The sequence below is a fragment of the Caloenas nicobarica genome, chromosome 5 (genome assembly GCF_036013445.1).
Source record: "Caloenas nicobarica isolate bCalNic1 chromosome 5, bCalNic1.hap1, whole genome shotgun sequence".
NCBI lineage: Eukaryota > Metazoa > Chordata > Aves > Columbiformes > Columbidae > Caloenas > Caloenas nicobarica.
This window is the reverse complement of record NC_088249.1, coordinates 53320116-53336588: the sequence shown is the minus strand read 5'-3', so window position 1 is coordinate 53336588 and position 16473 is coordinate 53320116. Positions and strand designations below refer to the sequence as shown.

General features: G+C 39.1%; 1 protein-coding gene across 2 annotated transcripts; it reads right to left on the bottom strand.

Annotated features, from left to right (window-relative positions):
- Window positions 1–82: 82 nt before the first annotated feature.
- UEVLD (UEV and lactate/malate dehyrogenase domains) lies at window positions 83–15118 on the bottom strand. Of its 2 annotated transcripts, none has more exons than XM_065635044.1 (13): window positions 15050–15118; window positions 13057–13141; window positions 12528–12590; window positions 11620–11783; window positions 10753–10888; window positions 8672–8796; window positions 7954–8059; window positions 5918–6088; window positions 4819–4992; window positions 4206–4290; window positions 3438–3561; window positions 1965–2125; window positions 83–1651 (listed from the first exon to the last, which is right to left on the bottom strand). In XM_065635044.1, the coding sequence occupies exons 1-13, from the start codon at window positions 15089–15091 to the stop codon at window positions 1531–1533; spliced, it is 1557 nt and encodes a 518-aa protein (XP_065491116.1). In that variant the 5' UTR covers window positions 15092–15118; the 3' UTR covers window positions 83–1530. The 2 variants fall into 2 exon arrangements, with proteins under 2 accessions (XP_065491116.1, XP_065491117.1); XM_065635045.1 differs by having other exon boundaries at window positions 83–1633.
- Window positions 15119–16473: the final 1355 nt, after the last annotated feature.

The following is a 16473-nucleotide window of genomic DNA, read 5'->3' as shown; positions in this document are numbered from 1 at the left end:
CTGCCTCCAGACACCCCGCACAGACGCTGCGCCCCAGCAGGACTGTGTGTATCAAAACCACAAAGTGTCTGAAAATGCTTTGTAGTGCAGTTTATTGTTAACACGTATGTTCGGGAATTAATTTCCCATAAGAATGTAAAGTGCCATTTCCCACCACACTGATCAAGCTGGTGTCCTTTGGTTATTTTTCAAGGAATACAGCACAAACAGCGACATTTTTTCTAAATAGCCAAGATGAGTTATTTTAAAACATAAGCATCAATCTAAAAGGCATCCCTGGAAGACTTTGCAGCTTTTTAAAGCTATTAATAAAAAACCCTAAATAAACAAAACACGTAGACTATTCCCATGAGAATAAATGCTCAACAGATTAAATACATCACCTTGCAAAACAACAGAAAACCATTAATTTCTTACTTTGGAAAAAAACAGCATAAAAGAAAAAGCCACCCCAAAATCCAGCCACAGTGTTTGGTGTATTTTTTTAATACAGTAACGAAAGTTAGTCACCTGCAGCCATCACCAATTTTGTCCTATCACTGACAACCACAAAGAAGGAAATTTGAGTAGTCCATGAAAAAAAAAAAAAAACAAACCCAAAACCAACCAACACTGAATTACCGAAGGCTTTCTTTCTTTCTTTCTGTTTTTATCTTAATTCTGAGATCAATATAAAGTCAGAATTCCTTTTAAGCCTGGCTCTTCGTGAGATATAACCAGAAGGCACAAAGGAACAGATCTTTCACTCTGATGCATATCCTAATTTCCTCAGAAAGCGTCATTGATATTTAACCAGTCACACCTCAGAACGTAAACGTGGAATGCCGTTCTTAGGCTGCACACAGCAGGAGTGGAGCCCATGTCTCCTCCGCCTGCATCGTGATGCTGAGGTATAATTGAGATGAATGGAGTCTTATACCATTGCTGTGCACCAAGAGTTTAGAAGCCCCCAAAACATGTTTGCCTTAAAAAATCTGCTTTTTGATTTATCTAAAAATTCACATCCTGCTTTTTCACCACATCCCTGGCCTCCCCTGAGAAAGGTTACAGGTTCTGTTGCCTTCCACGTAGCTGCGTTCTCCTCAGGCTGATGTAAAGCTTACTGACATCAGCCAGCTTTGCATCAAGGCCTGAACTCACAGATATTTCTGCATTACTTAACTGTCAGATTTTATTCTCTATTTGAAGCTCACTTTGTGCTCTTCCCTTTCAGAAAGGGCACCTGTTCTGATGCCGCACAGGGTGGGAAAGTTGCATGTACGTACTGAGAAATGCAGATACTTCAGCGCTCTGTCTTTACAAAATAAGAGTGAACAAGTCATGACCAGAAAGTCTCAAACATCAGTAAACATGAAACAGCAATTCATATCCAATACTTGAGTTTTGAAGGATGCTAAAAGTGTGACATTAGCAGGTTTTTTTTCCCCTTCGTAATAAGCAGGAGTCCATTGACATAAGAACATCTGTAATAGGTATGAAATATCGAGCTGTCTCCCCTGGTGCCCTGAAGAGCTGGAGCGTGACCGTATTCTAGACAAGCCCCTGATGCGGCACTTGAAAACCAGGAGTTCTTGTTGACTCTGCACACTGGAGTTTCCGCAGAGCTGAGTAAGCTGGTCTCCTAGACTCTGTCCTAATGAGGTACAAAGTGCTAAGAATAACCCAAGAATCAGGCTATAATTAGCAACCAAAAACCCACAGGCACAAGTCCCCTGGATCTAGGTAAAATGTTCTTGCATGTTACCCTCCTCATTTTGGCTACCAAAAGTGCACTTTTCAAATAAGAAATTACTGTGCAGTGCAGTATTAAAGGATCTAAAGCAAAACTGAGAAAGCACTTTTTGAGAATAAAAGTAAAAAAGCTTCTTGTTCTATACAGAAATCCATATATACCAAGCAACCCTTTCCACCTCGCAAATCTCCGACACTGTGAGCAGTCTGTGGCTTCCCTTGTGCTCGCTTACAGTTTCAGTTGCTGCTGAAGGTCATGGATTGATCCTGCACTGCTTTGCAGTTTCTCTCGCACTAGTGGATCTTCTTCTAGTTTGACCATTTCAATCACTCCACTGGTTCCAAGAATACACGGTAGACTTAAGAATACTTCACTGTTTATATTGCAACATCCCTGAAACAACACACAAAGAACATGGTCACACAGTTACTTATTTCTGCTATGAAGCATGGAACTATACAAAATAACTTCTTGTAATTAAGGATATTCCATTATATGGCATGTCTTGTATAGTTCAAATTCCAGTTATTTTAGATCCTGTGCAAATGGGTTACCATACAGAAACTTCAAAATATTAAAGATAAAAAAAAATCTTGAACCATTTCACACTTGGAAGTTTCCCAAGATCGATATATCAGAGCTCTGTAATGCAGCCAAAGCTTGTACTACAAAGCTACCATTTAAACAGTTTCTCAGGTAGAACAAGAAGAGACACTTAACAGTACAGTATCATTAATTCTTTTAGGACTGAACAAAAGAAATTTAAAAATGCAGCCAAAGAGAGCTAGACAGGGAATATTTTTCAAGTATTGATCCCATATTCATTCTGTGAGAGACTTTATTAAACTTATATACCTATAATTCAGGTTTACACTGTAGATTTTGTTTAAGATCTGTATGAGAAATTTCACATTCTGTAGTTACCCTGCAGTTTAAGAGATCTGAATTTAGTTCATAAATGATTAAAAAAAAATTTACTTGAAAACATAATGATGAAATTAGGTGTCTGTACTTGATACAATAAGCAGTCTGCTCAGCTTCACTGCACTGGGACATGCAAATCATCCTTCTGAAACTTGTAAATACAAGTGACCAGTAAATGTTTCTACATGTTTTCTTTTTCCTTACATGAGATGACTTAATGCTTTTATGAAGTCTCTTAGGATGAGCTTTAAGTAAAGTTCAGTCTACAATTTTAAATTAAATATAGCTTCACAATCTTCTCAATGTAAAGTATGAAGGAGTAAAAAAACAACATTTCAAAGTTCCTCAAATAAAATATTGGCAGAACACGTATTTTATACTTTCATAAAATATACTGAACTCTTTTGGCCCCTGGAAAAATTTACATTCAACACTGAGCACTTGGAAACTGCGACACACACATTCATCTTCATTGGCCAAATCCAGCTATTCCAGGGGAGCCAGTCAGCCACCTTGAATGTATTTTCCCTCTGGACTCTTGTATTTTTGGGAAAATAATCCACTTTTAATACTGGTTTCAGATTAACACAACAGTTTATTTTTGCTCATTTTTGGAGTAGAATTGAAAGCTGGTTTTGGAAGAAAGTAAAAGAAGTAGTGTTACTTCAGAACAGCTACTTTAATTTTAAGTGAGATGTCTGTGCTGTTAAAATTAATGGTCATATCCAGTATAAATAATATAATTACAGTGCCAACCAAAATACATGAATAACACATTTACCTTTGCCAGAGTGGATACAGAATGAACCTTTCTTTTATCTTTCAGTATACTGTCCGTCAAATCAGCAACTGAGAGCCCAACAGACCAAGATCTATGACCTTTTCCCTTTAGAACTTCCATAGCTCTATATATACCAGCAAGAGGAGAGAAACACAATTTTTAGATTTTTCCTGTTTTGGTTTATATGTAAAGCCCAAGAGACAGGTTAAAGGTACTGTATCAGGTGAAGTGTACAATAAAAACATGGTTCTCTTTTGGAAAACAACAGAAGGAAATTAAGAATTGCTTTAAATAACTTCCTTATGTATATTTTACCCACACTAGCAACAATCCTCTTTTCTGTCAAGAGGTGTGACTGATACCTGGCTAATTAAATCAGGTATATTGATCCAAACATGTACTGCGCTTTGAAGTAAATTACTTCCACGCAAGCTCTGAGAAAAGTGTGCCAGAAGGCTTGTCTACTATTTTTTTAAAACAAACAATTAAACTGGCAGCTCTAATATTCTAGTGTATATTCCACAAAGCTTGTATTGCCTTTAGGTCATCACAGGCAGAACATTACTGAGAACTTCAGAAAAACAGCAAGCACATACCCATACATATATGAAACTGAATGACACCCAGACCTACAATTTCCTATAAACTCTATGTATGAAGATTTTAAAGCAAACTTCCTCCTCTTCATAAAGAGTTAAAGGAAAAACTCTGCAAACATCAAGTGCCTAAACATGAAGAAAAAAAAAATTAAGATTATAATTACATTACCTGTTAGCCACCTTGTCTCTTGAGTTACGAGCAGCCATTGCTTCTGTTTGATTTGCAACTAAATTGCAACTGGTCCATGATGGTACTAAATAGAAACAACCAGCATTTAAATACACATCTAACCAGTGACTAAAATAGGTACCAGATAAGGTACAACAACTACCCCACAACAACCCAAATGTAGCTGATGACGTAAGGTTCCCCAGACTGCTGCCATAAATTCTATAGTAGCACCTGGCCAGAGACACTTAAGAATGAAGTAATATGTAATAATTCTTACATTAGCAGTATCCTACCATATATTATACCACAATTCCTTCATCTTTCTGTAGTTCTAACCTATATTGTTATATCAACGAAAAAGCATTTGAGGTTGGAGTTTCTACTCTTTTTTTTTTTACTATGACAAATGTCAAATACTTTGCTACCACTTCGGGTCTACAGTCCTGGGCACATACCAAAATTGTATTATTTAGAACCACTAATATGAAAATCTACCACCCTGCTTATGACTACCTTTATTACTTCTCTCAATTATTCTTTTGTTACTCAATTACTTAAGCACTGCCAGGATATTATATACTCGTAGTCTAATAATAAAGTATCACTTTACCTTTGTCTTCCCCTTGTTCACCAATAATCCAAGCATCTTTTGCCAGCACCTCTTCTTTCAAAAGGTTTGTCAGTATAAACTGAAATCTCTCAGTATCTGTGTTGGCACCTACTCCAATAACTCTGCTTTTGGGAAATGCACTCAGCTTCCATGACACATATGTCATTACTTCAACTACATGTGAAAGAAAAATATGTTGACAATGAAGGACCACTCAAAATTCAACGCAAGTGCAAACTACGAATCACTATTATGAAAAACTCAAGACAAAATTGTTTACTTTAGAAAACGTATAAGCATGTAAGAACATATCCGTAGTTTATTTCAATCTAAACCAGCAAGTCAGGTGGGGAGGAGATGAAGAAAATTCAAAGCTCAAGAGAAGTCAAGTGAAACTTCAGAATGAGTCACTGTGCTTCCTCCTATCAAAACCCTCACATGCTTCTAAATTTAAGTCAGCCAGTGTTTAATTTCTTTTCATTTGGCAAGCACTCTTCTCTCCAATTCCACAGCTCTACATGATACAAAAGCTAAGAAGCACTTGAGTGGCCTGTCTTCAGCGTGTTTACAGGACAGAGAGGTCCACACCTCTTTCTTTCCCTTTTCAGTAGAGTTTTTGTTTTGTCTTAGTTCACAGTACGACTGACCAAAGAGATTTAAACTTCCCATGAAAACATAGCTGGAATATTTACTATCAACTCTATATTACATACACTGAGCCTGATAGTATAGATGTAACACACAAACACACATCTATGCTTACTGCACAGGAGAAACACATCCATAAAACTCACAACTGACAAGACAACAGCCAACGGATGCTAATCTTGTAGATACAGTCAGGTCGAAACTACGTACAGAAACATACAGGAATACCTACCTTTTGTACAAAACAAAGTATACTATTTTCTTTTATCTTGGTAACAGTAAAGAAAAAAAGCCCAAAGACAGTGTCCTGCTCAAAGCTGAAAAGGAAAACATTTTTCAGAGTAGCAAGAATTTTTGACTAAGTGGGTGTATTTGGCAGTAACATATTTTTAAAACAGGCCAAAGAGAAAGCCAGCTGAGGGACAGAATATTAGGCAAAGTACCAGCATACCTGGATGAGAAGCAACAAGGAGAACAGTGTTTTGACTGTAGTGTGATATTGCTGGGATAACTCCTCTGAACAAATCCACATTGCTTTGTACGACATCGAGATAAGTCTGAGCATTACCCAGAGAATTAACTGTAAGTACCACAACTTTTGAATCAGCTGAAGCAGAAAAATCTGAAAATATAAAAAAAAGCATTTTTAAAATTTATATAATTCCATCAAGTTTTGGATGCAAAACAAAGAGCTGTCCTAAAGGCTAACTGCAGCATCCATCTTAGCTAGGGATTCTTCCCCTCCTGTCACCCTTCGTATCCCCCAGTATGGAACCTGGGGCACTTTCACAACACCTGTAGAACACAGCTCTCCCACAAAACTACTTTTCCCATTTCATACTTGGCAAACACAGAAGGCAGACTGCAATTTGTCTGAGGTTACAGAGCAGAGATCACAAAACATCTAGAATGTGTTGACAGATAAGCTTTTTCAAGTTTTCTTGGCAACAGAGAAAAAAGAATACATCCATGAAATGGCTCCTTCATTTTTATTCTGATTTTTAAAGAAGGGGAAGGACTTTTCCTCCATTATCTGAGGCTTCTATAATTTTTGATCTAATAGCTTAATCAAGGACATGTAGACAACCATGAAAAGTATTCCAAAAGACTATTTATTAACTGAAGTAAAAGACAAGTATTTATTAGCCCAAGAACATTTGCTGCAGAAATTCCAAAGTCAGAACAGCCTTAAGTGGGTAACTCTGAATATTTGAGTACGGTACCATATCACATCTGTGACCAGCTTGGACACAGAAACAAGGTAATTTGACTGTCACATCACTTCTGGAACCAGCTGAAGCCAAAGCAGGGACCTAGTGCACTGGCAAATCAGAAGCATACTAAGGAGGATACAATCAATATCAGCTTGCCCAAAACTTAGATATAAAGATGCTAAAATAAGAGGTGACAGTGTATAAGCATTTTGTAATATTGTAACACTACTAATAGCACAGCCAGCAACAACATACAGGCTTTTTGTACCACAGCTAAATGTAAATACGTAATAGGTAACCACAAAGGCAACAGAGATTTGTGGTACAGTTGCACAACCAGGGTTCAGGAAAAAATGTGCTAGCAGTAAAACCTGCAAGATAAGATCAAAGGATGTAGATGCAGGCAATGTCAGGTGCAGAATAAGGAAATAAGATGCCTGGTGGAACCAGAACGAGCCCCTTTCCCCAAAATAAGATAAATTACATGAGAAGCACAAGAAAGTCTCCTATTTAATCTTGCAGAGGGCACAAGGAACAGAAAACCACCACAGACAAGCAAGGAAGAATGGGGAAGCTGCTCACTTCAGTTCCATCTTCCCCTGTGGAGGAGCTTTTAAGCTGCATCACCTCGATCTCTGCAGCTAAGACCAAAGACTGTAGCCATTACCACTACTTATGGAGACATGGCATCGACTCTGTTGAGTTGTACACTCACAGCTAATTGAGGACAAGATTGTTAAGAACTAATTGTTTGAATATGCAGTGACAATGATTAAGAACTATTGGCCATGTGCATTTTAATGAACATCAATCTTGGAACGTAGTACTTCAAAACTTACTTTTATTTATCAGCCTTTTTAACATTGCTCTCACAACCATCTTTAATTCTCTAACATAAATATATTTTTTCTTGCCTTACTTCTCTCCCCCATGACACTGAAGTACTAGCTTGGCTCCTCTCTATTTCTGTGCAAGTCCAATTTCAGCATTAGACTCTTATCCTGGAAGTACAGGCTCACATACCTCTACCTTTATAAACAGAATGAAAAAAGCCTGAAATAAAAGCAACACAAGCTTTGCTGAGCCTTCCTTTCCCAATTTTGCCCTGAGAAAATGAAGAAAAGCAAGAAGCTATGAGAAGATAACATATTTTTTAAAAGATGGCCCATATGCCAGAGCCTCTGTACTTCCCCAGCTGTGCTGCTCTCATTAAAACAAGCACAAGCACACACAGTACAGTACTCACTCCTATTCCAGCAACAACATCCAATACCTTTGCTGATCTCCACATTTGGCAGAGTAAAGATCTCCAAGTCCATGGTCCCTCCTTTTGCTGCCCCTTCAGAAAGATCCAAAAGAACCACCTTGTCTGCAGCACCCTGTATGTGTAAAAAGAATGCAGATCAATGATAAAACACACCAAAACTTGCTCTTCAGGGGATGAAGAATAAAAACCAGTATTCCTCTAGTTCCATTTTTTGTTGTACTGAGTATAAAACAAACTAAATTACTGACCAAAATTACTACCAAATCACAAGAAAAATATTTCATTGAATTTAATTGGAAAATGACTCATTACAAAACAAACAAACAAACTCACAAAACCATCTCTGGGAAGTTATAAATGCTGATGTTACTGTTGTCTCTGAGAATACAGCTGCAGTGAAGCACAGACCATCTACAGACCATCCTCTTCCAGGGGACTAGGAGATCCCAACTGTAAGAAGCCACCGCTTAGGCAAGAATACTTTAACTAAGGATTTTCAAAATAAGTGAATTCAATATTCAACCCTTTGTATTTAAAAAGCTGACTGAGAAAACAAGGCAGAAACTAACACTTGTGTGTATCCATAAGTCAGCTGAAGGGGCTAATGACATAAGCAGTGACATGGGTATTACAAGTGCTGAGTTATTTCTGTGCCAGACACTAAGAACTAGGTTGGAAGTTTCTCTATTAATCAGGTCTGTTGCTATCTATAATAATTACCTACCTTTGCTGCAATTGCTAGTACACATGCAATGCCAAGATCTCCAGCTCCAACAACAGTAATTTTGTTAAAACATCCTTCATTTTTGTCTCCACCAATTTTACTCTTTGATTTCATGTCAGCTTCTCCTACAATTAAAAGAAAACCACAAAATTAAGTGCTGGTCCACACTGTATCAATACTGTAATCAAGTATTGTTGCTTCATAAAGGATCACAGTTATACCAGAGTTAAACCAAATTATATCAGCTTCTTCAAAAGAGCTATCAAGCCTGACCACAGAAAATTCATCACAACTTGCAAGGTGTAGAACACAAATACTCCTCTCTGGATAGGAATGTTTTTTCACTAGGTAGAAAATATGAGCATAGAATCATGGAATAGTTTGGGTTGGAAGGGACCTTCAAAGGTCATCTAGCCCAATCTCCCTGCAATGAGCAGGGACATTTTCAACTAGATCAGGTTGCTCAGAGCCCCGTCCAGCCTGGCCTTGAATGTCTCCAGGGATGGGGCATCTACCACGTCTCTGGGCAACCTCTTCCAGTGTTTTACCACCCTAATATTAAAATAATTCTTCCTCATGTCTACTCTAAATACCCCCTTCATTTAGTTTAAAACCATTACTCCTTGTCCTATCACAACAGGCCCTGCTAAAAAGTCTGTCCCCATCTTTCTTATAGGCCCCTTTTAAGTACTGAAAGGCCGCAATAAGGTCTTCCTGGACTCTTCTCTTCTCCAGGCTGAACAACCCCAACTCTCGCAGCCTGTTCTCACAGGAGAGGCGTTCCATCCCTCTGATCATTTTCATGTCCCTCCTCTGGCCCCTCTGCAACAGGTCCATGTCTTTCCTGTATTGAGGGCTCCAGAGCTAGACACAGGACTCCAGGTGGGGTCTCACCAGAGCAGAACAGAGGGGCAGAATCACCTCCCTCAACCTGCTGGTCACACTGCTTTTGATGCAGCCGAAGATACAATTGGCCTTCTGGGCATAACAGTATCAAGAAGCTAAACACTAAGACCATACAAACAATACTCCCTTTGCTACTGTTACAAATGTGAATATATACCATGGTCATAAAATTGGTGCTTTGAAAAGACATGCAAAACAGAATTTGATTAAAATAAAATGATGTGAGGTTGTTTAGCCAGTGCTACTGGTAATAAAACAGATTGCATTCTGACTATAATGCAGAGAGATTCCTAACAGAAACATTGATTTACTAGAAATGTGTATTGTATGCACATATACACGTGTGTTCACAAGCATGTATGTGTACACAATTATCAGAAGAAACGGCAGAAAAGGGGAAGGTTTGTCCAGTTGCCACAGATCATGACCTGTGATTTCACTAAAAGAAATAAGTAGTAAAGACTGAACTGACAAAAATGTGTCAGGATGAAGAACAACAGAATCGAAGCCACGAAATACCGAGATAAGGAGAACACGAGAATTGTGAAATTCAGGAATTTTGCCCAAAACTTAGAATGGCTGAGATAAAGTAATGAGACAAAAATGTCAAATAGCATCCACTCCTGAAGGGTGTGAAAGACAAGACCAAAATCAGCTTGTCGCCACTGAACAAGAAGCACCCAAGAGACACAATATGGGCTCAACAGCCAGTGCTCCTTGTCCTCAGTGTTGCACACAAGAGATTGTGCTCATACAGGTCTCAGGGCTTGTGACTGTGGATGTGAGAGTGTGAGTGAATGAGACCTGAGAGAACAAATGACTGTGATTGAGTAAAATCAACTTGTTTATAATAAAACCACATTTCCCTTCCAAACGATCTCAAAGTTTTGCTGCAGTAATTTCCAATAAGCGGGTATTACAAAGTCTACAGCATTTTTCAGTAGGCTTAAATGCAAACATCTAAAATGAACTGCTTATTCAAATAAAGAGAATCTGAGCTCTCAGTTCAAAAAGATGCACTTTTGATTACACAAATACCAAATACTGTACACATGCAAACACAAAAAATTCAGATATTAAAATTGTGTAGGCGTCTTTGTGATATCAAGTAATAAAAATAAATAAGCAGATATTGTGTAGGAACATCACAAACAAATATATGAAAACATCCATACCTTCAGTAATCTTTGCAATGTAGGAGAGAAGTTCTGATTGCCTGGCTGCATCAGAAGATGACAATGAATACAGAGGGAGCTCTTCCTCAAATTTTGCAATCATTTCCTTGATTAATCCAACGACAGTTGATTTAGGCTGAAATATAGCAATACAGAAGACAAAAGAGTTGAATAGCTATTTCATGTAGCAGTATTAGCTGTAAACTGCAGTATTTCATAAAGAACCATAGCTATAAAAATTTTAATTGAATTATAAATATTGATACGCTAAACACTTACACAAACACCTAAGGTAAAGAAAAGCCTGGGAATTTCTATATCAATAATGAAAAATACATTCCAAGCATTTCCAAAAGCTAGCATTCAATAAATCACTTTTACTCGCCTGGCAGACATATTTAAGTAAGTTATTTAACACAGTGCAGAGAACCATTTAGCAAAAGCATTGGCTTTTGAATCTCTGTGCTACTTTTTCAGAGTTCTGCTGAGACACACCCAAAAGGTAGGAATTTCCATTAAACTTTCTTAAGGGATACTCAATTGGTCTAGTATTATTATTCATTATTCAGAGCAACAAAGGAAAAGCATCAAAGTGCCCACATGAGGCTTATACTACTTTATAATGAAGTCAGTCCCTTTTTTCTTCAGCTTAAAATAATTTTCCTTACCATTACTCATAACTTCCTTTACAATCGCTTCAGTCTGAAAGCTGTACTTTCAAGAGACATAACATTCTGCTTCTTTTTACAAAATCATTACATATTTAACAAAAAATGCAGAAAATAAAAAGCCCCAAACCCTTTCACTCTTATCCAAACATGCTTTCTTTTCAAATACATTCCTCCCATCAGTCACTCCACCGCTTACATGGCTCCAGTTTTGCAGGTAGGGCAAATAAATCCTGCCATGAGCATCAACATGCTTTCCCACTGAAATGCCCATGTTCGCTGTTGGCTTCAAGAAACAAATGGGGGGAGCAAAGGGATGAGAATCCAGAATCCACAGACGAATAGGTATGTTATAGGAATTACCTGTTCAACACAAAACAAAAGCCATTGCTAACTTCTGCATGGAGAAGAGGTACTGAAACCCAGGCGTGTGTGCATATGATTCACGCTTCTTAATAACAAAGGAAAAAAGCCTGACAGACCACTTTCCAGATTCACACCTGAAAGTATTTATGTTACTTAGGCTTGCTAATAAAAGCAGACTTGCCTGGATCAGCTTGAAGTGCTACCCATTGCGTCTGTCTTAATATAGTTTTGTTGGTTTTTTTATTTCCCAGGATATTCTATCAGCCAAGGTATCCCCTTTTCCAGGCAAAGAATCTCTTACAGCCACACATTTCATATGTATTTTAGGACTCAACAACTGATGCAAAGAGGCATCTAATAAGAGCTTTACCTCAGACTTCAAAGGCTTTAAGTTAAAAATAAAAAATTACCTACTAGTTATTTTTAGACACTGCCTATACAAGCATAGACCTTGCAGAGTTCATTCAAACCTCTATTAGAACCAAAGAGTTTGCCTACACAGTCTCAAAGTATATGATTTTTTAAATAGTTAATTGACTTATCTAATACCACTTTATTCCAGTATCTATGAGTGCATGAAGGCACTTGTTTATGCAGCAGTAGCAGCTCCTGCCAATTAATATAAAATCCTTTATAGCCACCTTTAAAGAAGCTGCACAGTATATTGTTAAGAGGAAGTACCCAATACATTTTGCAATTAGATTCATACCTGGTAAGGAAATTATACTTGACTTATCTTACCATATTTCACTGGAACAGTACCACTAAAATTCAGGAGTTCCTTCTGGGATCCATCCTTGAAGGCTGAAATTAAAAATGTTATTTAAAAAAAAAAAATCCTTTCAAAAGCATTAGCCTGAAAATCCCCAGTCCTGGGTCTAATTCTGGTCTTATAGAAACTTTCAGTCAGGCTGAGGGATCCAGAAGTTACACTTGATATGATAAAGACATCAAAATGTTTTCAGTACAGGCATGGGATACATGAAAAATGCCGTTACATGTCAAGAATTTGAAGGAACATCAATCTCTATTATTACTGACCAGTTAAAATGAAATGAAATTTAGTGAATAAGTCACTTAGGTTTTCATATGTATGCATTCTTGGAAGAGCTTTCAAAATTAGTCACATGGCATGAGAAATTTTACCGTAAGTCAAAATAAAGATAGGAACACAACTGAAAGACACACTATTTAGATTCTACTATACACAGTCTGAATCTACAGCAAGTAAGTATCACAATTAGTTCAAAGTAACTGTATCACTTCTTACTGTATGTGTTCATGGAGAATGTGAAGTTTGGGTACGTCTTGTTAACATTCTTTAGTTCTTCTATAGTCAGATCTCTGAACTTATACTGGGAAGGGGAAAGAAAAAAAAAAAGGAAAAAAATGTTTCATTTCAAAAGCTCCTTCTTTCATTACCAGAGACAGGGAAAAGGAACCAAGAGAAAGCAGAAACACAAGAAGGGTAAGGTAATAATTACTTGTAGTATTATAAACAGTTTTGGTGTGAAATATATTATAAAAAAATTTCATACCACAAAAAAAAAAGCTTGAAGGGTATTGCAGGTCTGCTGTTGTTACATTAGAACTCAAATTCTGAGCATCACTCCTTATATACTATTACCTCTCCTTTACAGCTGTGTGAGCAGCAGCTTAATTAAATTTAGTCTCATCTGCACACCATAATTAAAAACAATATAAAAATATAAACCTCTCAGAAATAAGTCATCTTATTACTGACACAGTTACTACTAAAAACTCAGATCCACCTGCGCACATTTTAGAAGAGTCTCATAAATGTCAATTTCCACAAACATATTAAATGTATAAGTAATTAGCCTTTGAGATTTTTTTTCCATGTTTAAGCTGTCCTTGGGAGCTGAGAAAATTCAAGCAAAATAACGCATCCCTCTTTCTTACCTGCAGAAAATCTGCCCACAGATTAACAGAAGTACTGATGCTTGAAATGTGATTTGAAAATAATTATCGGCAAGAATGAATCACTGCTATTTCATTTAGACTGTCCCCAGCCAGTCCAATATCTGAACTTGCAAGAGACTTGCACTCTCGCACATATTAAAATTACGAAGAATATTTTCCATTTCCTAGATTAGAGCATCTGCTTCTCATTTTAGGAAGTCTGGAGTTGTCCTGGAAGCCTCACTTAAGCAAATGCAACTATAGCCTGACAACGGCTTAAAGAGCTGCTCACTGCACTGGAATACTTGTCACAAAGTAGTAGCTAAAATCTACACTCTCTTCAGTAAGGCACTCATTAGAAACAGCAGCAGCTACGTGGATGGTACGACTATATTCCACTTTGTACAAGAAAACACAAAGCTGCCGAAAAGAAACACAGTTTAGTCAGCTTCTTCACATTCAATCTTAGAGGATACTGCAAAGACAAGCAGTAAGGAAAAAAAAAAAAAAAAAAATCAAAGGTACTTAAATTAGGAATGTTGACACAAATTTAATGCATTTCAGAAGTGTTGATACATCTGGTTGTGGAAGTCAAAGCCATCTTTCTCCAGCTGACCTCCTTCTTATTCACAATAAAAAATGAAGCATTCCTATTAAATATTTTGTTATTTTCTAAAGATCAGAAGGCTTTTGAGGTGAGTCAGATACAGACCTTCTCATTTTGCACCTAAAGTTATTTGGCAAGCCCAAAATTTAAATACACATGCCTCAGTTTCTCATACGGACATTAAAATGCCTTTACCTCAGAGGGATGCTATTAAAGTAAATGAGTGTTTCTAAAGCACGGGACTGTCACACAAAATCCCCAAGGAAACGAGTAACTCTTCAGGCAGAGCAAGGTTTTAATTGCACGCAGCACATCACCCAAGTTACTGTGTCCTGGACCACAGGAATAAAATTCTACTTGGTGCAACTCTAAACGCAGCTGCAGTGAGGAAAGGTACGTCCTGCGCCCCGAGTGGGACTCAAGTCTGCCACAAGCGATGACCCGGACACCAGAGGCGGCTCCGCGCTGCCTGCGGGCACCGGGAGGGCGGCTGGGCCGCTCGGCCCCTCAGCGCCGCCCTTCCCACGCCGCACCTTCCCACCCGCGGGAGCTTCCGCCGGCCGGGGCCGCCGGACACGGCATCTCCCTCGCCGCACGCCCCGTCCCCTCCACGCCTCCCAAAAACTCAGCATTTTCCACAACGTTTCTTCTTCTTCCTCGTCCTCCGCCCGCCGGCCCTCAGCCCCCTCCCCTCCCGCGCCGGCGGTTGAACGGCCGCCGGGCCCGCGCGCACCTTGCCCAGCTGCTTCCTCAGCGCCTCCTCCGCGAGCGCCATGGCGGCGGGCGGGGCCGGGCGGCGCCTCCCAGCAGCCCCTGCGCGGGGCGCCCCGCCGTCCCTCAGGGGAGCCGTGGGGGAAAATATGTCCTTTTAAATTTTCCCTTCTAACGGTGCGAGCAGGAGCTCAAATAAACGCTTCAATACATTACTGTGACAGGTGGATGCTGTCGGCTGGGTGCCGTTTCCACACGTCGTGGTGTGCACCATCCCGCCAGCCGGGCCGCAGCCTCTAAGAAAGGCTGAAATCTGTGGAAAAAAACAAACCAACAAGCCCTCGCAGCTACCCGGGAGCTACTAGGTTGTGTTCTTCAAGACGACAGGCAAGGATATGCCACGTGTGGCACTCGTAGGTACAGAACAGCGGTGCTGCAGGGGCACCCCGTTGGCAGGAGCACGGCCTGGAGCTCGGCTGCCCTGAGCTGCGCTGGAAATACAGAATCTGCAGAAAAACATTAGAGCCCTTGTGGAAGGTGAACAAATGCTCCTCCGGCACATCACTTCTAATGCATGGCAGTGCCAGATAGCTCTCACCTGCTGTCCTCCTTTCTATTTTTTCTCTCACTAAGCTACCAGGAATTTTGAATGGAATCTGCGTGCAATAACAGGTATAAGACCATACATAGGTATTATAGGGATTTGGAGGTTTCTTCCCACTGTGTTGCCAGTATCACAACTGATTTGCAACTTTACGGAGCTAGGAGTATGTAAATAAAAACCCGTAATGAAATTTTTCTCCCTACATTTATCTACCTCTTAATTTTTAAGCCTCCCTACCACACAGTAGAGGTATCAGAAAACTGCCTTTTGAAAAGTGGGCTGTGCAAGTCTGAGGGTAAATTTGGTGAAAATCAGAGTGGGTTCAGCTAGGTAAATGGAGACAAATACCAGTGCTATCCCCATAACCTACCAGGAAACTGCCAGATCAGAACAGACCAAACATGATAGTAGCACGTTACTACGAGGAGTAAGATCTCCTTAAGAAAGCTTTTACAATTTTTTCTTCCCTTGCTGATGTGAGGCCTGAGGCAGACAGTAACCAAGAGCACAGTTTTTTGTTGGTAAAGCCGTAGCAAAAAATAATTAGGTTTACAGCAACCCTTACCAAGTTTTTCCGTCATTGCTTACTGATGCCATTCTGTTTCTGTGCTGAAACTGTGATGTAATGAGTGACCTTACAATTTCAGTGTTCAGTTTGGAGAGAACCACAGCCTCAAAGGAAAGCCACAAAACCAGACCACTCAAGATCAGTTCATCAAGAACTGGCACTGCAGATTCCAGCACATGCTACAAATCATCTGCCCAGCAAGTACAGCACTTCTTCAGTGATGAAGTTCTGCAAACAATTGTGCAATCGTCACTAACTTTTGGATGTTGTTTGT